This window comes from Lates calcarifer, linkage group LG10 (genome assembly GCF_001640805.2).
Source record: "Lates calcarifer isolate ASB-BC8 linkage group LG10, TLL_Latcal_v3, whole genome shotgun sequence".
Classification (NCBI taxonomy): Eukaryota; Metazoa; Chordata; class Actinopteri; family Centropomidae; genus Lates; species Lates calcarifer.
The window spans coordinates 21,078,808-21,102,088 of NC_066842.1; the positions used below are offsets into that span (position 1 = coordinate 21,078,808).

Consider the following 23,281-nt stretch of genomic DNA (forward strand, 5'->3'; position numbering starts at 1 on the left):
GTTGAGCCAGCTGTGCGGTCATTTTGGAGTAAGCAGATTTTTGAGCTGCTGAAATGTTTTGTGGACAAAATAATTGGGATACCTAAGCTATCTGTCTCACGTTTTAGCTTGATGTGTGCTTGTTTAGCCTAAAATTTGTTCATTCTAAAGAACTTTACTAACTTAACTAACTTTGTTAGTTTAAACTCCCCTGCTTTGAAAGAGAAAGAAAAAAAATCAAATCGATGGCAATAAATACTCTTAGTCTGTAGTGAATTGGTTGAATTATACCTATTAATGGATAGCAGGTATGTAGACTGTTCAGAACTTTATTCAGCCAATCAGAGGGGCTGATGTGAAGCGTTCAAGTCTGCAGCGGATTTTAGAGTATTTCTGTGGATGATTCGGGTTCAACCTGATTTCCGAGGAAATAATGTCCTTTAAAATGAAATTTTACCGTAACAATTTATGGCTATCAGTTTGACCGCTTGAGAAAGCAATGCGTTCGTCCTAACACTGTTGACTGATCGCAGTGGTCCATGTTTCTGTGCGGCAACTTGAATTTTTCTGGAGACGTGAGACGCTACTGTCGGTCGTCTTCAGGGCGGTTTTTAAACCACCGGACAGTAAATGCGTTGGTACTCAGTCGTTAAGTTCCAGAGCATGAAAGCGCTAAGATTTGGGCTAACCCTTGTACGACAGTAAGCAAATTTGACATTGATGTTTAATGTTTATGATAAATACGTTGTGTTTACCGTAGAAGTGCCGGGTGGTGACTGCTCGTCGCTTCCATTTCTGTGCAGTTCATGGTCTTTTTCTGTGGACCTGACTATGTTTGTGTGGAAAAGAAATAGCAAACATGCTAAACAAACTCGTGTAGTCTGTAAGTTATTTAAAACTAATTACAAGACAAGTCTGTGGTCCGCATTTCTTTAGCTGTAGCTCGATAGGTCCTATGCTACTCGAACTGTTGTTATCTAGTATATTACTGACCGGTACAAGAGATCTTGATGATCTTGTACCAACATTAACACACATTGGGTAGTTGAAGCGTCATAGCTAGCTGTAAACAAGGACAGTTTCAGAGGCAGCTAGGAGGGATTCATGACACTTGTTCAGCCGTGTGGCTTAGCTCCCCCAGTCTATTTCATGGGCATTTAGTACGTGTGTCCTGCTGACACTACAGTGCCTTATAATGACCACCAGAGCAATGAATGAATCATCTAGCCCAAGTCTTCTCCGCCTGGTGTAATGTCAGTAGGCAGTTCTGTCATTAAAACTTGACTTTATAGTGTAGAAACTGCAGCATTCAGACTAAATAAAACTCCTCTTCCAAAAGGCTACACATCACTTGATAAATTATAAAAATAAAACTACATTTCAAAAGACATTGTATGAAATGGATGACACAAGCTCAAATGATTAAGTCAGCTGATGGAAAATTAATTTTAATTAAGTATCTGCAAACATTTTGACAGTCATTTAGTAATTATCAAGCAAAAATGCAAGCATTTTTTAGTGCTAGCCTCTTTAAAAGTAAAGACTTTCTGCTTTTCTCTTAATATATGTATATCGTTGTTGTTGTTGTTTCTACAACCAGGAGCCAGGTTTGAACATCAACCCTGCATATATCCTCATACATATGAAATCAGATTTGTGACAGTTGAACAGTAAACTCATTGAGCGTCTTTAACTAATCTGTTGATGATATTAGCTCCTGCACTTGGGCATTGATAAATCATGTATTTCCTGCAGTGGGGAAACACAGTACAACAAAGAAGGCCTACTACAAGGTAGAGTATGATTCCTTTAGATCAGATCAATTATTCTCTCTCTCTCTCGCTCTCTCCCTCTCTCTCTCTCTGTCTCTCTCTTTCTTTCTTTCTTTCTTTCTTTCTTTCTTCTCTCTCCTCCTCCTTGTTTTCTCTACATCTTATTCATCTTTCCCTCTTCCTCCACCCAGGCCAGGCTATAGATGCACCTCTGTCTGAGATTGGGCTGCAGCAGGCTGAGGCTGCAGGCCGGTATCTGAAAGATGTCAAGTTCAGCAATGTGTTTGTCAGTGATATGCTACGGGCCCAGCAGGTACTATGCTGTAGTTTTGCAGTTGGAGTAAGCTACGAGTCTTGAAAATAAATTAAAATTTTGTTTGATTTATTTATGTTACCTTATGATTATATGTAATGGAAATACACCACAGTTTTTTAAATACACAATGAATAATTTTTTTCTGACTTTATTTTCATATCATTTCACTTTGTGATGTGGGCTCTGTGAGCAGTATTAATCATAGGGTGGTAATTAGCAGGGGCAAGTATGAGTCATAAAAAACACTAACCAATTTCTTCAGACAAAAGAGCTCACACCTGAGAAAAATATAAACTTTATGGATTACTTTAAAGTTATACAGTCTCTCTGTATGTGTTGAGATTATTGTATTTTTTTTCTTCCAGACTGCTGAAACAATAATGAAACACAACAACAGCTGTTCTGAACTACAAATGGCATCTGACCCTTTACTTAAAGAGATAGTGAGTAATTCTTCTGTGTGATGTTATAACCATATAACTAAATATTTCCAAACTAAAACATTTTCTTAATCTGTATTGACTTATTAATGCATGGCTTGTTTTTCAGAGCTTTGGAATAGCAGAGGGTGGACGAGTGCAGGATGTGAAAGAGATGGCCAAGGCAGCCGGTCGGTCATTTCCAGGCTTCACCCCTCCAGGGGGGGAGACTCAGGAGCAGGTGAGGCTGGTCCCGTCCATTGCTAGTTGTGATATTTTCACAAAATTGCTTCAATTAAGATCACACTCTGCACATAATACCAACAGTACTGTACTAAAGAAATGTTTTATTTATTACCTTGCTACATTTCATACCGATATACATGTTTTAAAACGCTAATCTTAATAATTTTGTGCTGGAAACTACAAATGACTTGAATGAATTTGAAATACTACATCTTTGCATGAAGATTAAAAGCAAATAGCTATTAGATAATGGTGTTTGATAAAAGCCTGTTTTGAGACTTATTTACTAAAATACGGATTTTCTGTCTTTCTTTGGAAGTACATAGCCATGTAGGACATTGTTTCTGGAGACGTGATGTGTGCTATTTAGTTTTTTCAGGTGTAGTTTTTCAGTGTTTTTGGGGCACAAATAAAATTCCACTGTGTTAGGCTGGAAGCAGAGGGTTCAGAAGTGGAGAACTTGGCATCTAAAACTAAAACTAATTGCACAGCCAGAACACTTTCTGCCTTAAGCTCACGAATATCATTTCAGCATCCAAGGCTTTTTGAAAGAGGGACTCTAATCTTTTGCATCTGTAGGAATGATACAGTTAAATCTCAATGCACGTTGACCACCAGTCATGTATATAGCCACAGTGCCCTGATGCAGTGTACATTTAGTACCACTAGGTGGCAGAAAACACCCATCTCCTCAGTCAACCACTTTCTCTGCCAGGGTGTAACCTGCTATGTCACGGCCTCTTTGCATCTACAGAATTGTGTTTCTTATGTATCTGCCTGAGCACTTGGTGTGAATCAGAGGGGTCAAAGTACATGCCCATCTACTGTCAAACAACTGCAGAGTGTTCGTCACTGACCCTGATTAAAAAGTCACCACTTAGCTTTGTGTTATTTGTGTTAAAGGCTGTGTGGGAGGACAGTGGGGGGCGGGGGGAGAAAGGAAGGATGTTCTATTTCAAAGATACCTCGTCAGGCTTCATTTATTAGATCCTGGCTTGGACGTTAACTCTGGTCCAACCCAGTACATGACCAGCACATGATGATGATGCAGATATACAAAGATAGATTTGACGTAAGCACAGATTGCCCCAATCCGTGGCAGAGAGAGGCTAACACACCTCTGCTTTTCTAAACAAGTTACAGGTTGTTGCGTCAAAATTAAACTAGAGTTGGCATGTGTGTTTCTGATGGGAACAGTTCTGACCACATTGTGTTGTTTTGAATACAACAAGCTTTAACTTTTATCCCTCACAGTTGCATGTAATCACACTTCCACATTGTATATGTTGGTGTAGCAAGAAAAGAAAAGGGAAGCAGGGAGTAATTTATAACAGAATTTTGCTCTGTTCAGGTGAAGGAACGGGTCAAAGAGTTTATGGAGAAAATGCTCCAGCAAATTGGGAATGAACACTGGCACCTCCAAGGGGAGGACAAAGCCTCCTCATCTGATCCACCAGAGTCATCTCCTGTGGAGGGGAACCCAGACGATGGGGTTAGGGGTGTCCCGGTCCATGCTTTGGTTGTCTCCCACGGAGCCTACATGTGTGTGGCTGTGCGCTACTTTGTGGAGGAGTTACATTGTTCTTTGCCTCAGGGTTCTGACAAAGCGCACATGTTCTCTTTAAGCCCTAACACAGGTCTCTGTCGGTTTATACTAACCCTTAGAAAAGAGGATGACAGGTTCAAACTGTCAGGGATCTGCTGTTTGTTCATCCACAGGGGGGACCATGTTAAACAGTAGGAGCAGAGAGAGCTAGATGACGGGAAGGAAGACAGAGATTTTGAAGGACGTATACGAGACAGCTTAGAGACAGTGGGAGATGAAAGTGACAAGAAAAGACTGCTGAGACATAGTACTGAAAGTTTACAGTTTAAATGAGTATTTTAAAAAGTTTATTTATTTTTCATTTGACAGTTACCTCACAATGTAATTCATTCAGATTTTGAAATCACTGGACAAACAGTTTTTTCTAGTTGTTCATTATAAGTATGTTTTGACATTGAAATTATCAAAGAAAACAATCTTAGGTCAAGTATTAGGTATTGTTAATTACTGTATAGTTTACCAGCGGCAGTATCTTTAAAATGATTGCATTAATTTAATTCAGAATTCCAGTTTAAAATGACCTAGATATGAAATATATAATGAATCTTCATTATTAAAACATATTGTGGCCTACAGCACATTGTATGTTTTATATTCCAGACCTGAATGCTGGTTGAGCACCTTCATTTAACCTCAGGTAGATAGTTTGTGTTGCAGGGCAATGTCATCATTACTTTGTCACTGTCTGGTTGTTCATTACTGTAAAAGTAGTTAGCTTTGTGCTCTAATGAGTCTTTCTTGCTATTTTTATCCTCCAGGAGTTCATAGAGAACTGCAGCAATGTTGACTTTTTGGAAATCAGTGACTTTTCTATTGTTGTGAATGAACATTTTGGTCAACAAGGACAAACGCATGCTAAGACCTCATGTGTTGTACTCTCTCCTGCAGTTTTCCACTCTTCTCTCAATGTAAAATGTATTTATAGTAGAACAGCATAGAACTCTTTAATACCACACTGTACCATCAGGAGAATGAGCAGTATGTGACTACTGAAATAGTTTGTATGGAAAGATATTTTACAGATTCAGTGGCTGTTGTCATTGGGGTTTTGTGATTGAAAACACTTTACAATGTCAAACATGAGCAATGTAGTGTCTTTCTTGAAGAGAAGATTTCTGATACATTCAGTCTCTGCTGGTTCTCATTTTGTTTGTCTTTGCATGACGTTATTTTTGACTTTATACTTTGATTCTGAGACCTGTCAAGCTAAGAATATTTTCATTTCAGTGAGCATGCTCCTTCATTTCTAGTACAGTATACTGTCTACATTTATTTCGTACAGAACTAATATTTACCAGTTACAAAACCAGTAGTTTGTGTGCATAATGATCATGTGATTTTTGTGGTCTCTCCTTGGTTAACGATTGGTCAATGGGCAAAAGATTGTACAGCAGCTTTTTTTTTTTTGTTGTTCTAGTAAGTTTTGTACAGCTCTCATAATGTGGCCAGGACCTTTGTAAATGTTAACGTAAATCTTCAATGATTCAAATACTTCATGATTCGTGGCAAACTGTAATGTTGATAACAAACTTTAAGAAGGCATTTATTGGTATTTTGGACTTGGACTTCAACTGAAAATGTGAACATCAGAGGAGAGGGAGGGACACATGACCCACATTTATTTCTAGTTCCTATTTTTCCTTCAGTGTGCAATGATTTGCTACAAAGGAAGCTACTTTTATTGGTGATCAGTTGACATATAAGTGGTTGTGTAAACAAGGACTAAAGAAAGAGTCTTGCATGGAGCTGTGCCCAGAGGGGCTTCTGTTGAGTGCTGGGACTAATGGGTGCAATTCCAGTTTGTCTGTGTCATAGGTCACTCCTTCATGCCTCCTCATACTGTTCCTCTCATGCAGATAGCCTATAGGTTTCAGACGTCTGTGAAATCACTATCTGGACTTTTTAGACTCCAACTAAACAATTAATAGACAGACAATACACAGAATATTTACCATTTATTATTCCACATCAGAAATAAACAACATGAAATATATAAATAATAAAACAGTAGACTAGGCAGCAGGTCATTTAACACATTTCAATAAATAAATACTTTTTTTATTGCTGTGACTCTTGGTGTCCGGCACCTGACATAATTTGATCCTGTTAATGAATGGCTGCAATGGCAAATGGATTTTTTTTTTTTCCAATAACATCAGTATGCACTGGATGATTTTTGTTGTTTTTGTTTTTCAATGAATGTATCTATAAATATTCATAATTACTTAAAGATTACACATTCTTACATATGCTAAACAAACATTGCCACATGTGGCGCAAGGTTTAAAATTTAACTGACAAAGGAGGTTAAAGGACTACAGGACGCTGGACCAAACTTGCCCCATGATTATGTCAAATGTCGCCAAACTTATCCTTCATCTGCTATTCAAACAGAAGATCTGCACAAACTGTTGTGATGTAACAAGGTTTATGGGTACAATACCTAGAGTAGTAGTTCCATAAAAATAAGTTCTGAAAAATCTAATTCAAGGATTTTTATAAAATGCTTTCTGTTGTAAAATATTTAATTCTTTCATGTGACCTCAGACAATAACAAACCAGCCTCTAATGTCAGCCTGAGTCTACCGGTCCTTTGTAAGTCATTCTCTGGCTCTTACTGATACTGTCAGTTGACAAATGTATGACAAGGTATTGTACAGTTACCTGCTGTACATCCACCAAGCAGTCAAACATAAAGTGAGTTTTCAGAACAAACATAGACTTGCACTGCCGTCTTGACTTTTCATTTAATAAACCCAAGTTGAGTATCTTAGTCTTGTTCTGCTCGGTCTGCAATATTAGTCTTGACAGGACTGACGGGGCCATTGGGCTGTAAGACCCGCAAGGGGTCGTCACAGGAGGTGATAGTCTCTTTGGACACGGCACCAGCCTGGTCCTGCTCAGGCTGCTTATGTGATGTATCCTTCTGATCTTTGGCAGAGTGCGAGGGATGTGAATGTGATCTTAAAGGATCAGAGGGGTTCACCTCCTCACTCCTCCTCTGTCTCCTTACGTAGGGACCCAGGAACCTCTCCAGCATTGCTGAGGAGGGTTCAGGTGGCTCCTGGTGAACGCTTCGCAGTTCAGCTCCCTTCAATTCAAGCAGCCGGCCCCCACTTGTAGAGTAAAATATGTCATGATGGTTCACCAGATTTAACCAGATGCGCTGGAAGAGGCAATCTTCTTTGTCCTTTTTGGCCTGTTTGATTTAAAAAAGCAGACAAATACAAAATGTTTATATCTCATCACTCTTTTCCCCTGCAGTAATTTCCTGACTTTATTCAAATTAAGTTTTTAGAAAAAATATAATACTCACAGAGACGTACAGTTCTCCGTTTGAAGCCATACAGACAAACCGTTTTCTTCTCAAATCAAATATTGACACAAAGTTGCCTGTATCTGTTCGTACTGGCAAAACAACTGTAAGAAAACAGATTCAAACAGGCCACTGTCAGTTATAGAAGAAAATAATATTGTAATTTGATAATTGATTTCATACGTAGTATTTTTAGAATAGTTGTAGAAAGTTTGAAAATGAACACTCCTTAGCTGCCAAAAATCTTGTTTGTTTGTATAGATGACATGCAAAATATGCTATGGACATCTAAACATATATTTGCAACATATATTTGCTAGTGTATTCAGAACGAATTCCATGCAAAATGCATTTCAAAACTTAAATCTTCATGTACAAATGCTTTTTTTGCGATTTATGACATATATGTAAAGCATGGTATTAAACGTAATGAAATGAACAAAACTGGACAAAAAATGTTGCATTTAGTATTCAATAGGTCTTATTTTGTGAGATTAATGAAATCCTTTGTAAGCTTAGATTATGTTTGTGTGGATATAGGAAGATTTACCTAGAAAGTGTCTGTGAATGCCCCTTTTCATTGACCCACTCAGTTCCAAGTAAAAACGTCCCATACCAGCAGATGTATCTCCATGTGCTCCTGTGTAGGAGCTGCTCCGCTGATTTTGTGGTAGTCGCTCTGGGTCCTGGAGCCTTGGTCTACAATCCACCAGTACAGACACATGTATGGCAGTCAGAATGAGTGAGAAGAAAGCCGGTTGCATGATCAATGGGGGATGCTGTGCTCTCTTTACTCTAGCAGTGCAACTGTTCAGGATGATGTGGGGGCAGCTAATGGAGGAGGAGAAAGTCCAACCGGTCTATTTAAACAGAAGGTCGATAAACTGGCTAACTCATTTACCAAAATGACTCAAAGCCTGCCTGTTTTTCCATGGTTAAGGGTTGTCTAGATGGAATTTTTGTAGACTGTAACTGACAAGATACAATTTTCTTAAAATGAGGGAAGCCATAATTTTATTGCTCTGAATGACAGTGCCTCAGCATAATTTTTTTTTCTGCTAAGATGGAAGCATAATTTAGTCTACCCTTTGTTCAGATGTAACAGTCACAGCTGGAGAAGAGGAGAGGATGAAGAGACAGCAAGAGATGTGAAAAGATGATGGAGATGGCGATTCAGCTTTCACGAATTCAACTCATCTGTGCCAATGACAACTCTGATCAAGAAAAAGAAGTGGGGTAAGAATATCAGGCTTCCCAAACTACACCTATAGCTCTTGTTTGACGTCATTCATTGAAGTTTCTTTAAATTGGTAAACCCCAAACAAGACCACAGGCCAAAATAAGTCATGTATAACTTTACATTTCAGGCATGACTCACTGGCATGTAATGAAGATTTCATTTTGTTGGGTCAGTGTGTTAACTGAAATCCAACGTGATTGACTCATTCCTTGCTCAGTAATTAACTGTGCACACTGCCATAGCCTCTCATTTCCTGTTAAGTGAGCACACCCTGTATCTGTTGTTAGAAAGCTTTGTATCCACAAAAAATTGTTAATTCCTTGGGCACCTGTGTGTGATGTCCCTGAAAAGTTGATATTTACAGATCCAAGGTTTTTCACCACAGTAACAATATCCAGGTAAAGAATTCAGTTGTTATATAATGATGTTTATACACTGTTATTGACACATTTATGAAAAGTTGTTGGGGCAACTTGTAATGGTCTGTATTTTAAACTCTAAGCAATATTTAGAGCAGCTGTGAAAAGGTAAGTGCAGCACATATTAATGAGTAGAGACATAACTAGAAAATATGGGGCCCCTGAAGGAATATTGCACTGTAGAGAACAGTTTGAGGTAATACTCAAGGACTCAGTGACCTTTTTTTTTTTTGATGAGGTCATTAAGCAGTAACTGCAATATAGGTTACCACTTTTTTTTTTTTACAGATCTCCTATTTTCAAATAATATCTTGAAACTTTCCTGGACAGAACTGTGTAATTCAGTGCTAAAAACAGACTAAAATGTTCTATATGTTATGCTACTTTGGCATTTAATTAAAATGAGTACATTGGAATTGTACCAAGGGAACACTGTCTCTAGAGTGTCTCTATTGGTGTCAATTTACAGTTATGTGCAGGAATATTATTACAGGTAGAACCTAGCAAAAAAAAAAGAAAAAAAAACATGATACCACAATCTGCTCAAGTTCTGTTTGAGTTTCAGTTTATTTTCAGCTACATTTACTTTAATATCTGTCAAATGTTGCCCTTATGTCTGTTGTCAAGCTTCACCAGAAGAGGGTGCCACATACCGATTAATGGTTAGTGACTGAGTGAGACTTTGGTTTAAAATTTAATGTTTTCACTGGCACTCATAGTTTCTCTCCCAGCTCTTTTAATGTCAAATCTGTGTCATTCAAGGTCAAGAACCATGAAGAGTACATCAAACATGCAACTCAAAAGTATTCAATCACAACAGCTTTTACAAAACATCTTTTATTATCGTCTCAGGAATACAGTTGACTGCTGTGCACAGCACATACGTACAAAAATAAAAGGAAAACCATTTGTAATATAGTATTTTACTTACTCGTCATCATATTTTTTCAGAAACAAATGATTGGAGAAGTCTGTTGTTTCAAACTAATTTACAATCATTTCAATAATCGGAACTAAGGCAGAAGGTGAGGTATATGTTAAAAAAGAGGAGGGGGACTCAGAGGAAGCACTCTCCCCTCAGTGCAGGAATAGAAAACTGAGAGAGAAACACAAAGGCTGCTGGCACACAGGGACACACACACACACATAAGTCTGATCCCAGATCCTCCCACAGACCTCCAGTTCCCTGTGAACCAACACATTTTAAAACCAGCTGAACAGGTATGCTAAGCACAATGGCAAAATCCAGACACTGGATCCTTAATCAAAGGGGTAACACATACCTAGTCCATTCAGAACTCCAGATACATACTGGGGAATTAAGGAAGTATAGGTTAATGTTGAAAGATGATACTTTTCTTAACCATTAACTACCTTTCCTCAGTTACTGCTATATCATACAACCTTTTCTGCCTGGAAATAACATCATGCAAAAGTTGTAGAACTTGTAACAGGGTCATATTTCCATTAGACTTTCAGTTCTCAAGCTTTGGAAACCTAACACCGAGCTAAGTTGCTTTAGGTGTAAACAATATCAAGTTAATTTCCCACAGCATCAACTTATCACATGTCTCTTACAGCTTGAGGAGCCATTGAAACTTTGCAGTTCCCATTCTATCACTCAAAACATTGTGCTGACAATGTCCTCTGAAACATACCATAATAAATCAAAAATAAACATACAGTAATCAACATAAAAATTGACATCAAAAACAAGTACTTTTGATTTTGCATGTCAGCTTGTTTTGATGACAGCGTAGTAAGGGAAAACAGCATCTTCCACCTGCTCAGTAAATTGCACTCCATTAAAAAAAAACAATTGCACCTTTTTAATATTTTGACAAATTAGCCAAAATACCTCTCCAACTAACTCATTACTGCCGTGAAATCAGCCCAGAAAAAGCTACAATCGATCATTTTCTGATCATAGTGATATGATAAAGGCTGATCAGTCAAAATGAGTGATGAGATGCTCAAGGCAAAATCCCCCAAACACAATTATCAATGGTGTCCATATTCAAAAACATTAAACATGACATCCTGGTAGTGTCAAGTAGCTCTCTTGGATCACAGTATTCAGTCTGCCTGTTAATCTAAGTGTCCCTTTCCTGGAAGCATTTGATTCTTTTTTTTTATGTGGCCTTTTGCTACATTCACTACCAGCTCAAACCACACTTAGTGCCTTCTCTTGACAGACGTCCCTCAGTAGCCTCTGTGTTACTTTTCCTATCCCTCTCGTCTTTATCATCTCCTGTGAGGAGAGTACAGTACATCAGCTTGCACAGTCAGACAATGCCCTGTTATTCCTGACTCAAGGTAAATTGATCTGATACCATCTCTACTGTCGCTTTGGCAGAAACAGAACATGACAGGAGCGTGCTCAGTCGGACACACACACGCACACACTCACATACATACAATCATACACACTCTGACCAGAACTGCACATTCGTCTCTGCTACTAGACAGAAGCTGGAGCTTAAAGGGCGCGTAAACCACTGCTCACAGTACGTTACAGTAATGTTAGCGAGGGCATGAGGTAAAATATGATATGATATAGCTTAAGAGCCTTGCTACTTTCTTGAAATCATATTTCACCAAGCGGGCCTGACTGGTAGTTTGCTACTTAAAGAATATTGCAAGTCAAGTACAGATTTCAAAATCACTAAAAGTTGAGATCAGTTGCACCTCCTTACAGCATTAAAAAGACTTCATTGCATTCATTACAAGACAGTTACTCTTGTCAAGAAATAGCCACACAGCTGCAGAGCGTTGTAAAACAGTAAGGTAAAAGTCATTGAGATGGACCAGAAAACACACCTACATCAGTAACACAGAGGACAGAAAGCCTACATCTTCGACCTTGGTACAAAAGTGGCTCAGATGGATGGGACAAGAATCCCAGGGCCCTACACTGAGTGTCCAGTCTGACATCAACAGGCGAGGGGCCCCCCAGTCTTATGCTCAGGTATTTTACCCCACATTGTCCACATCCTTGCCAAGTTAAACAAACAACCAGTGCCACATGCAGAATCCCAACTCGTCTGTACATCATTGCTATCAACAACTTTGCCAGCTCTTTGTCCTTCTCCCTTTTCCCCCTCATCTACACAATAGGAAAACTACAGTATCTGAAAGAGAAGCGCAAGCAGTTGTTGAATTCAAGTATGGTATGCTGCATACACAGAGCCTGAATGAACATCTCAACATAACCCTTTGGTTCACTGCTTTTTGCAACATTGCTCATTTTTCTTTTTTCATAAGAAGCCATACACACAGTGACCAATCTGAATAATGCATAAATAGCTTAGAAATATGCGATCAATAAGCACAACCATCATTTAAACATCAGACAGACTGAGTTACCTGAAGTATTGTTCACAAATCCCAAGATCATGAACTCTGACGCCATTCCAGCTCTCTCTAAAACATACTGGAGTATTTACACTCTTTTAAATTAATACAGTAGACCATCATATTTACAGTGAACTGACTAATCAATGACATCCCACTGTAACTCCACTCATTTCTGCATAAGCACATTATTGTAAGTGCCAGATATCATCAAACCAGTGTGAAAGTCAAAAAGCTCCTGTCATCACTTTTGCTATAAAGTCAACATTTTCAAAACAAATTGAATAAATTAGTGTGAACCATCAACAAAGTATAATCTACAGACCAGAGGCACCAATTCAGTTTGAACAGGGGTAAAACACAACATAAAGCAAACAGAAATGAAGGACATTTTGCTTCATAGTGTCTGGTCTATGATATTCAGCTACACAGATGCCCCCTTGACCACCCACAATCAAGAACAAAAAATTCCCTCTCAAATTTAGCAGCTCTCAAACTTAACAATTCCGCATACATACAGTACACACTCACACTCAACCTGGCCTGATGATCTGGCTACAAAATTTGTGAAAGTAAAACCTGGGATTGTCAAAGCTCCCTTGGACATGATAGGGGGGGGGAGTTGAATGCTAACTCTAAATCTAGCTTTCCATATTAACAAGAGGCTCCACTGGGTCCTGTGCAGCATAGAGTCTCAATTACTTAATTGATCTAATTATGGAAAGAAAATAAAGTGGAGAAACCTCTGGCCCTCTAGGAATTGGGCCGGTGGTGTCTGAGGGGAGTGATGACTTGCGTTTCATTCCTATTTCTGACTTGAGCACCACGTTTCTCGCATGCAAGGGTAAGGGGGCTGCACGTAGGAATCCAAGGCACCGCCGCCTCATGACAAAGCAAGAAAAACCACCACCATATTTGCAAGTGCTCTAGTTGCCCTGACAGTGACAGACACAGTCGAACATAGCGAATGGGAAATGTCCAAGTCCTTAACAGATGACGACAAAAACATTTTCAAGGAAACATAACTCTGGAGAAATTTCATGCGCACGTTTCTCTTTTTTTTCCTCCTCCTCTTCTCAGGATATGGTGCTTTGAGGTAATAACGTATCCATTTCATTTCCAAAAGGATGAACCGTCATCCACCGACAGGGCAAGGACTCGGCCAATTCCAGCAAGCACCCATAAAAACTGAGGGGACAAATGATGCCTCTCCATCCCCTTCATATCACAAAATGATGAAAATCATAAAAGCAGCAAAGAATGGCATTTCCATAATTTTCTAATACAAAGTAAGCTACCCAAATATACATATAAAGTTTGAATAAATATTATCAGATATAGTTGTATTTCTTTCTTTTACAGTCCATTTTGTCTTTTGTGTTTGTACGTATGTATACGGTATTTATGTTACCTGGGAAATATTCCACATGTGCAAATAAGTTTGTTATTGCCAGTTTTTGCTCATCATATTCGGGGTAGGAAGTGCGTTACAGTCATGGCAGTGGTGGCCTTGTTGCCTCTCTTCACGCGGCCATGCTTGCTGAGTGCTATGTAGGAGCCTCTGTAAACCAGAGACTCATAGGCGTTGTAGTTGTTTGGGAGCAAGCTCTCCTTGAACTTGCACTCGTCATGGAAGACTGTCTGGAGAGGACAAAGACACAGACAGTGTGCAGTTTAATGAAAGGCTTGAGAAAAAGACTTTGATGACAAAACATTAAAAAGCTCTTTAAAAAGATTCTGAGCAATGCACAAAAATATAAAGATATATTTAGATTAGACACAGCAATTGGAACAATGAATTAACATTTTGACAAGTTCTCTTTGTTCAATCTCCCAGCAGCACTGACTGATCTTAAATAGTAAAATGTATTTTCTCCTTGAAAAAATAGGTGTTCACGTAGTCACGCACAGCTAAGCCAAATCATTAAATCAACAGTTATTTAGCAAACATAAGGAATTTTCACCTAGTGATGGTTTTCTCACAGAAAAAAAAACATGCTGAACTTAAAGGAATAGTTTGACACATTGGAAAATGTGCAGTTTTGCTTTCTTGCTGACGGCTAGATGAGAAGATAGGCACCACTCTCATGTCTGTACGCTAAATATGAACCTACAGCCAGTTAGCTTAGATTAACATAAAGACAGGAAGCAGGAGGAAACAGCTAGCAGTTAGATCTCATTTGACTAATGAGAAGCCGGCACATAAAACCTCAACCTGATATTTTTCCACTTTGGTTTTTGAACACAGGCTCATCTTTCTGTACTGCAATACAAGATGGTCTCAGTTTCAGAATTGTTACATCCTTACTGGCTCCAGCTTCATATTCAACAGACAGATATAAGGGTGGTATCAAACTTCTCATCTAATTCTAATTCTAATTCTAATTCTAATTCTAATTTCTCAACAAAAAAAACAACTATTACTTTAAATTAACCATTTTAAAACTAAACACTTAAGGAAATATTCAAACTATATAATTGAATACTACAATTGCAGGAAGCTAAAATAAACAATATCAGGAAGGATTTCAGGTACAGGAGTAACACTGGTGTCTATTTTCCACACAAAGTCTTTTTATATAAGAATAACTGCATATCTGCCACCATAAAGAACAATACAACTGCTTGGCTATGCTGAGTGTACAGCAGCAAATACAGTCTGTCAGAGACCATGTGGTCTAATTCAATCTCTTATCAGATCATCAGCCTGCTCACAAGCTAACGCTTCATCACTCATGACCAGATAACCGACTCACATTCTATCTGTCAGATATGTTGGCCACAGCAGGCAAACCAGCAGCCACATGTCAGCAGGGCTCTGCTAAACACAATGTTTCCTCCCCCCACCACCAAGAACATTTATAGATTAATAGCTGTCATTGCTCTGAAGGCAAACTAATCACATCTTCTAAAGGTTATCTCAAATGATTCTACAAATACACCTTATGTCTGTGATGACGATAAAAAAAAAAAAAATCAAGTTCAAGATTAATTGAAAAAAAAAAACACTTTCATAAAAGCATCAAGATAAAAAGAAAAAAAAACAAGACATGGTTGTGTAAGAAAGCTTGACTGCCACAAAGTATAGGATTTGAATTGGAGTTAAAAGTGCCCCTGAGAAAAAATAAATACATATAAAGTATATACAGTATATATGGTGAGGTGACTAGCTTTATATGTTTATATGTATTAACTGAAAGGTGAAATTTGAGGTTTAGGATTTAATATGGGCCAGTTCTCTCTTTCCTATTTAATGTATTGTCATCTAAACCTAAAATGTTTTCTACTGCCAGCAGCAATTCATATATCAAAAGATAGAGATATACAACAAATAAAACATTTAGTAGCATTATGAATTTAAGGCCATTGGAAACTTCAATTAACAAAATACACTGGGAATTTATGGAGCACTAAATTTTGGTTTTCATTATAGCCCATTATTGTTCCTCTGAAAATTCTCACAGTTGAATAAAACAATAAATAAGTGTCAGAAAAACAACAATGCTGAGAAATACTTCATCCATGCTTTCTGTCTAAGGTAGTTGTTGCTCTTATAGCTTGTGTAAAATCCTTTATCTGATATATATCTACATCAGTGTTAGATGCTGAGTTTCTGTGTTTTCCAGTTTGGGATCTACAGCAGTAATGTTATACTGATGAAGTTCTATGAGTAAGACACACAATATACAGCATGCCCATGTAAAATCAAGGAGGTGTTCTGCCTTGAGGTGACTTGAGGAGCTTTCTTGGGGTGCCCTCCAGACCATGCAAGGTGCCTAATTAACATACAGTAGCGTGTTTTATAATGTTTGATACTTTGGTTTGGTGATTATAAAGCTGTGAGTAATGCTGACAGGAAACGTAGGAGACAGATGTTATTCTGTCGAACATCTTTATTAAATGCAGTTAGAATTAAATTCAAATGCAACTGTATTATTTCCTATTTTTTCTAATTGTTTTTTTGATAGTTAGTGGGGGCTGCTGCTGCTGCTGTTGGTGGTGGTGGTGGTGTAGGTGACTGGAGCCTTTTGCCTTCTAAGATGTGCGTGATGAGCACTGCGCTGCAAAATAAGCGCTTTGCAGTTAAAATCGATTTCCAACTCTGCTGACAGGTTTCTTTGCTTCAGGGGGTTTTCCCCTCTCCTCACACACAGGCACAGGCACACACACACACACACACACACAGGCACATACACATAGGACCACATTACAGGCATCTGTAAACCCTACATCTGTTAACCTCATCATTATTTACCCATAGGCCACCAGGCCAAGCACACTTGCTTTAAATAGAGCTTTATAAATTCCTGATGAAATTAAAATATATTGATTTCGCAACACATAATTGTCAGCCCCCCTGCTGGCAGATGGAGCAGGAGTCCCATCCCAAAATATGACAGGCAAATTTTAAAAAAAGAAAAAAAGGCGGATCAAGCTGCAACTGCGTCCTATTTTCAGGACCCCGTTAACTAATGTTGCAGGACAATAAATGAAATACTGTGCATACCTACCGTTCCGTATAACCTTCCACGGCTGTTCATTGCGACAAACAACTCACTCTTCACCCCATACAGGCTCACCACTCCTCTCTCCACCGTAGAGATTTCTATTAGACCTGATCGGGACAAAGAATATCACATTAGTGTAAAATAATAATAACAATAATAATAATAAAATGGTCCTGGCTGACTGAGTGTTATATCATGACGTCTGTAGCATTGTGCGCTCTCTCTCTCTCTCTCTCTCTCTCTCTCTCTGCGTCTACGTGGGTGTAACCTTGCAGATTGCTGCGCAGCATGCCGAGCCTTTGTTCTGCATCTTTCACCCCATCTTGCATTTGCATCCCAGGCGCGTGTCAATTAAGCGCATTCTGGTTATTGCAATAATTGCTGTAATTGCATTGACGTGCACGGCTATTGGTCTCTGGACCGCCCTCACAGGGGCTGCGTAAAAATAAGTTGTGTCTAAAAGCGTCCATACATTCATGTCATGGTTGAGCTTGGGAAAGAGGGGGGTGAGGAAGGAAGGGGGGTTGGGGGGGGGGGGGGGCGTTCAGTACTGATGGATACTTGTTTTAATAGATTTGTCTTTGCAGTGGAAGAAATTCAATGCTCCCTCAGAGTCGGATGACACATGATCATGCAAATTAATAGAGGGGATACACTAGCCTGCTCATCACAGATCCATGCTTATTGACTCTGCCTCTCTTTTATGTCTATTGCATTACATTGGTGGAGGTATAACTCACTGTACTGGTTTTCATTATGTACACCGTTTATCCTGCCGTCGGGGAGGATCTGAAGGTGAAACCCGATGCCCACGTTGCAGTAGAGCCTCCGCACTCTTTTGATGCCCAGCAGATAGTCACTCTCCCAGTTCAGCTCCGGTTTCTCCCCGGAGATCCCCAGTACAGAGCGGGAGAAGAGGGTCTCCCATCGTTTCTCCAGCAAAGTTGCATTTGTCCTGCTGCTCGGTAAAGGGTACGCTGACACGATCCCCAGCAGAAAGCCCAGGAGAACCGCCGCGGTCAGCGTCCAGTGCGGCGTGCCGGCCTCGCAGGACATACTGACGAGGAACCTTTGCGCAACGGCCATCCGGTTTACCTTCGGACCACGTGGTCGAAATTAATGACCCTAAAAATACCGCTCTTCTTGTTTTGCTTCCTTCGGCATGCTGGCTGAGGGTTATTTTTGGAGCGCAGATCAGGGCTTTGGGCATGAAACGCAAGCCCCGGTGCAGAGGAGGAGACGGGAGAGTGCGCGGCAGAGCTGGAGGTGATGGTGATGGTGATGTTGGTGGTGGTGATTACCATGTTTTGCAGCTCCTCCGCGCCTCTCTCTCTCACACACACTCTCTCTTTCTCTCTCTCTTTCTCCCTCTCTGTCTCCCTCTCGGTAAGAGTTCAGAATAAATCCTTTACCACTCACCAAAAACCCTGTTTCAACCTTGCCAGTGATAGCGCATCCCTAGATGACATCATGCTGACTTCACCGCTGGGATAATACAAGGGTTGAGAGGGTGCTGACAGCAGGAAAAATACCAAGTCTGTGGAGAGTTGAGGGGAATAGCCTACTGTCACTGCTGGACTGGAAGGGGAGGAAGCTTATTGGTGGCGTTCAGCGGCCATGGGACGCGATGGGGCACTCGGGCTGCTCCCAAATTGGGTCGGTGGTCATATGTCTGTCAGGCCGCTTCCTTATTTAGAAGGAAGGTGTAAAAACAGGCCCACTTGTCACCGGAGAGCAATGACAGGGCTCTTGTGGTCCCACTTCTTCTGCTGCGCCGTTCAAGAACTTTCCCTCGCGAATCTGTGTTTTTCTGACCCTAAAATCACGTATCAGCTGAAACCAGGAGCCGGTGAGGGCGTCCACCGCTCCCCAGCCACAAAGATCAGGGTTCAAGACCTCAGTGTCGCCCAGCATCCGCCCTGCTGACGTGTCCTTGAGCAAGACACTGAGTCCCCCACCCACCCCCCGAGCTTTACTGCGCGGCTGGGCGGCCCAGAGTGGCATTTTCATAAAGTATCATATTTTTATAGGTGCGCTGTAACCCGTGCGTTTCCCATGGTGGATTCGTGAGAACTGTGAAGAGCAAACTGGAGAGGCCCGTCATGAAATGGCACACATTGTCAGCATGCCATTCCCTGCAACATGAAAGCCTATCGTCTTTTCCATGTAATAGATAATGCCACCAGCAGCATGCCCATGCGTCAGTGGGGCCAGTGCAGTTGCGCACCAGCAGTCTCACATCATGCACACGTCAGTTGCTCAAGATTTCCAAAGGATGGCGCCATTTCCAAGTTATTTCTCAGACACTCACGAGCTGCCTCTCCTCCTCAGTGTCTGTGGACCAAAATGCATTAAGCTTCATGGACATTTTACCCTCCAGAACACTGATCAAAATGCACTTCAGATTGAACGATTAACAATTATCTAAACAAAATCTGTCGATCCCTGTTATGTAATATTCCGTTTTAAAGTTAAAATACTGTATAAAGTAATGACCAATACTATACCAGCTTCTCAAAAATGTGAAGGACTATTTGTTTCATAAAATTACTCAAGAACAACATCTCATTGACAATGCAGTTCTTTTATTTTGTATAAAATCTATTTGGTAACTGCATATTTATACACAATCTGATTTATAACGAAAAGGAAATACAACTTTTAGTTATGGCTGAATGACTATGACAATGACACAAGTGAATGAAAAAAGTGATTAAAAAACGAATTAATCACATCAGAACATGAAGACATAGTCTGAACATTGGCACTTTTTTCATCTTAAATCAAACATTTGGTTTAGAGCAACAGGGACTGAAAACAACTCCACCTAAACAGTGCGAGTATTTGTAGTGTTTATCTGTTAAACAAAATAACAGATCTTGGATAAGAAGAAACAAGTGGTTATATAAGACCCAGATAAAGCAGTATTGACAAAATGATGAGGTTTCTTGTTTGCACCAGCTGCACAAGAAAAAAAAAAAAAATCAAGCTTCTGAGTTGTGGGACAGGAATAAAATGTTGAGCTGATTGAGGCTATACAGATAATGACCACAGGTGGAAACTCATCTGCAGCTGATTTGATACATACTGACAGCAGGCATCAGCAATAGACTCTGTGATGTTACCAAAGCTACAGGATCATGAGGGTAATGTTAAAAATAAATTATAGCTTTGAGGATGCTTCTATACCACATCTATACAAATAATTTATCTTTTTCACAGAAACAGCCTTCACCCTTGCACCTATGAAAGATGCCAAAGAGGACAATAGTTTAATACGTGCTATTTTGTAATAAAAGCATAATAAATAAATACATATGTACAAAGAATTTTTGAAAAATGTACAGGCACTTGTAAAACAACCTTTTTCTGACACTTCAGCTACTGCTAGGCAATAATATCCTGCGCATTTTGGGGTGAAAAGGATGATTCGGTTCTTTTTAAGCATTCTGCTCAGCAGTAATGTCAACATGACAAACAAATCCTCTGATGTTTTTACTTCTCTCATGCTGAGCGCACCTCAGGCAATAAGATCCTTCAGGACTATTTGTGTCATCACCCCTCATGTAGGATCAGACAACCTGGACACAATATGCTCAAATGAACTTGCTTACCAGTTGCAACACAAGCACGGTGTTTACGCCAACTGGCTAATTTGAAAAGCTAAACTGAAGGCCACAATACATTTTAACATACAGCATCATATTGACTTAAGTCAATACAGTATATCATATCCAATGTGAAAAACTGCACACACTCCAGTTGTATCACTTTTTGTTAGCCTCACGTTTAAATATTACTCCGCTTTCTTTCTCACCATCTGTCCTCTGTGTTATACTACACACACACACACACACACACACACACACACACCTCAACTCAGCTTGGCCTTCAGCCCATCAATATACAGTGCCTACTCTCGCATCATTTTCAGTAACCAAATGTTTCCATTTACTGCATGGCTTTTTTGGTCTTTTCAGGAATGGGTGCTATGAAATGGGCCTCTATCAGACATCCCCCTACATGTTTACTGTTTACATACAGCGTTACACAACACGCCCATCTGGATGTCCTAGATTGTCGTTTGAGAATGCAATAAAACATGAGCGTTAGGCAGCAGGGGAAGCATTTTAGCAGTGGCATAACGACAGGATGGGACACTAAAACAAGGTACTAACCTGAGACAGCTGTCCTGATCAGAAGCATTGCTGGACAGGTTGAGCAGTCCACTAAAGTCGACTACTCTTGATTATCTAGACAGTGGACATTTGATGCAGTATTCCAGTTCCAGTAAACAAATTCATTCTTAAACCACCACAGTGGATAACCTCACCTCAACAGGTTGCATAACTAAAGTCCCATAGGGATGTACAGGAAATTTGTATACAAAATATTTGCAGTAAAACTGTTCAAGTCATAGATTACACTAGATGGGTGGGGAGACACAAAACATGGTCAGAGTACAGCTGAATTTTTAAAGGGCTATTCCTCAAATTCTACACATAATGGTCAGTTTACTTGTCACAGAGAGTACTTCTAAGCCAGCAAAGTCATTGTGTAATGTCCTCTGAGCTTCGTCTTTGCCTGAGAAAATAACCCTGATGACGTCATAGTGATGTCAGCAGGGTTATCTTCAGTTAGGCTTGAGATTTCAAATATTTGACATAAAACCTGTGTTACGAACTGGGGGCATGAAGTTTGAATGATTACTGCATTTCACAAGTGGACAAGGTCTAATGACAGACAATATTAAGTTGTATGATGGGAAATGTAGGATCCAGCATTTTCTAAGTCAGTCCAGCTGGGGGGACTAAAAAGACAGAGATATTTTGACCATTCAGTCTCTTGCAAATCCACATGGAGTTGTAATACTAAATCACTGGAGTACCCCTTTAAGTGCATTTTTCCATCCTGGGTGGAGAAGTACCACGATCCAACTCAACAGGTAGAAACAATGCGTTAATCTATTCATTTTGCCATTATGAGGAAACCCATGTACGGCCTCAGCAAGATGATGAACAGTCTCCAGACTGGTTTAGTGATGCTGCAGATGAGTCTGTACAAGTCAACACTACAAAATAGACTGTAGCATTAAAAACTGTGGACAGGACCATAAAAAAACATAAAAAGGTTAGTAGCTCTGTATCTGAGGTTGATGAGTTCTACAGTAAATCTGTTTGGTGGTACCTGAGGAAAAAGACAATGGACAGGAAAGATGTTGCGACAAAAAGTTTTCGGAGAGATTTCTATAGAATTCAATAGCATTCAGTACACAGAGTACCACACACCTGTCCCGGGCACACAGTGGGTGTTCATGTGGCAGGTAACAATCTCTGATGTAACACAGAAACTGCATTGGCAGATAACACAGGCCTTTTCCTCCCTGTTAGCACCCTGCCACATTCTGGTAAACACACATCATTTCCTTGACATAGAGCTTTCATAAAAGCAAGCACACAGTCGTAGAGCAAGGCATTCTGGGAGCAGTAGTGCATTGCTGAGTTCAATGGAACCTGAATGACTGATTGATTATTTATGATTCCATCACTCCTACATCCTTACCCACCTAAATCTCAGCTTTTGAGGTCCTTTTGGTCAAAGACAATTTGACTGGCCAGGTAGATGGCAACAGCACCGAAGATGGCAGAGCAGGCGATGTAGGCAGTGACAGACTGTGCGAACTGAACGATCATGCCCATGAAGAGGGTGGGGAAAACCTGAGAGAGGAGGAAGGTGCTATCTAAGATGGCAAAGTCCAAACCTACGCCGCGCTTTTCATACCCCAACTCTGGGTCCTCCTGTTCAGCGCCACCAGAACTGTGAGATGAGCCGTTCTGGCTGTGTGGGCTGGGGTAATACTCATAACTGTCCTGGCTGAAGAAGGCCTGCCCGTAGGGAGCCCCCGTTTTATGGTTCAGTCCACCCTCCTCTTCCACAGGAGTCAAATACACAGAGTCCCGCTTAGTTGCGATACCATTTTTATGTATGCTTTTGGTTTTCCTTTTTGGCATATAGACCTGAAATGAAACAAGAAAATAATCAGCTTATCAGTGATACAGTTTGTGAACACATAGCTTTGTGTATAAAGTTACTGGGTCTGCACTTA

The 23,281-nt window shown here is 40.0% G+C and overlaps 4 protein-coding genes across 7 annotated transcripts in view; 1 reads left to right on the forward strand and 3 right to left on the reverse strand.

Annotated features, from left to right (window-relative positions):
• Positions 1–230: 230 nt before the first annotated feature.
• On the forward strand, positions 231–5,890 carry tigara (TP53 induced glycolysis regulatory phosphatase a). Its single transcript, XM_018703515.2, has 6 exons — positions 231–680; positions 1,735–1,772; positions 1,943–2,064; positions 2,433–2,510; positions 2,617–2,727; positions 4,084–5,890. The coding sequence occupies exons 1-6, from the start codon at positions 610–612 to the stop codon at positions 4,471–4,473; spliced, it is 810 nt and encodes a 269-aa protein (XP_018559031.1). The 5' UTR covers positions 231–609; the 3' UTR covers positions 4,474–5,890.
• A 390-nt stretch (positions 5,891–6,280) lies between these two features.
• Positions 6,281–8,499, reverse strand: LOC108901861 (fibroblast growth factor 23). 2 transcript variants are annotated; one of them, XM_018703517.2, is made up of 3 exons: positions 8,271–8,499; positions 7,655–7,758; positions 6,281–7,537 (listed from the first exon to the last, which is right to left on the reverse strand). In XM_018703517.2, the coding sequence occupies exons 1-3, from the start codon at positions 8,416–8,418 to the stop codon at positions 7,109–7,111; spliced, it is 681 nt and encodes a 226-aa protein (XP_018559033.1). In that variant the 5' UTR covers positions 8,419–8,499; the 3' UTR covers positions 6,281–7,108. The 2 variants fall into 2 exon arrangements, with proteins under 2 accessions (XP_018559033.1, XP_018559032.1); XM_018703516.2 differs by having other exon boundaries at positions 8,205–8,498.
• A 1,632-nt stretch (positions 8,500–10,131) lies between these two features.
• On the reverse strand, positions 10,132–19,634 carry LOC108901862 (fibroblast growth factor 6). 2 transcript variants are annotated; one of them, XR_001963969.2, is made up of 4 exons: positions 17,916–19,634; positions 17,179–17,282; positions 14,079–14,308; positions 10,132–13,885 (listed from the first exon to the last, which is right to left on the reverse strand). XR_001963969.2 is itself a non-coding variant. In XM_018703518.2 (3 exons), the coding sequence occupies exons 1-3, from the start codon at positions 18,259–18,261 to the stop codon at positions 14,132–14,134; spliced, it is 627 nt and encodes a 208-aa protein (XP_018559034.1). In that variant the 5' UTR covers positions 18,262–19,634; the 3' UTR covers positions 10,132–14,131. The 2 variants fall into 2 exon arrangements, 1 of the variants encoding a protein (XP_018559034.1); XM_018703518.2 differs by having other exon boundaries at positions 10,132–14,308.
• Positions 19,635–19,740: 106 nt separating this feature from the next.
• LOC108901858 (solute carrier family 45 member 3) overlaps positions 19,741–23,281 on the reverse strand; it is a 29,191-nt gene continuing 25,650 nt past the window's right edge. For both annotated transcript variants that reach the window (XM_018703510.1, XM_018703511.2), the window contains exon 6: positions 19,741–23,192. In XM_018703510.1, the coding sequence (XP_018559026.1) occupies positions 22,749–23,192 (444 nt within the window). In that variant the 3' untranslated portion in view covers positions 19,741–22,748. The remainder of the gene's footprint in view (positions 23,193–23,281) is intronic.

Coding starts and splice junctions, on each gene's coding strand:
- tigara (XM_018703515.2), top strand. CDS start 610: ATGCGTTGGTACTCAGTCGTTAAGTTCCAGAGCATGAAAGCGCTAAGA. Junction 2,065..2,432: donor ATATGCTACGGGCCCAGCAG/GTACTATGCTGT, acceptor TTTTTCTTCCAG/ACTGCTGAAACAATAATGAA. Junction 2,728..4,083: donor GGGGGGAGACTCAGGAGCAG/GTGAGGCTGGTC, acceptor TGCTCTGTTCAG/GTGAAGGAACGGGTCAAAGA.
- LOC108901861 (XM_018703516.2), bottom strand. CDS start 8,418: ATGCAACCGGCTTTCTTCTCACTCATTCTGACTGCCATACATGTGTCT. Junction 7,759..8,204: donor CATTCACAGACACTTTCTAG/GTAAATCTTCCT, acceptor GTTTTCTTACAG/TTGTTTTGCCAGTACGAACA. Junction 7,538..7,654: donor ACGGAGAACTGTACGTCTCT/GTGAGTATTATA, acceptor TAAATCAAACAG/GCCAAAAAGGACAAAGAAGA.
- LOC108901862 (XM_018703518.2), bottom strand. CDS start 18,261: ATGGCCGTTGCGCAAAGGTTCCTCGTCAGTATGTCCTGCGAGGCCGGC. Junction 17,283..17,915: donor ACATAATGAAAACCAGTACA/GTGAGTTATACC, acceptor TGTCCCGATCAG/GTCTAATAGAAATCTCTACG. Junction 14,309..17,178: donor GTGGAAGGTTATACGGAACG/GTAGGTATGCAC, acceptor TGTCCTCTCCAG/ACAGTCTTCCATGACGAGTG.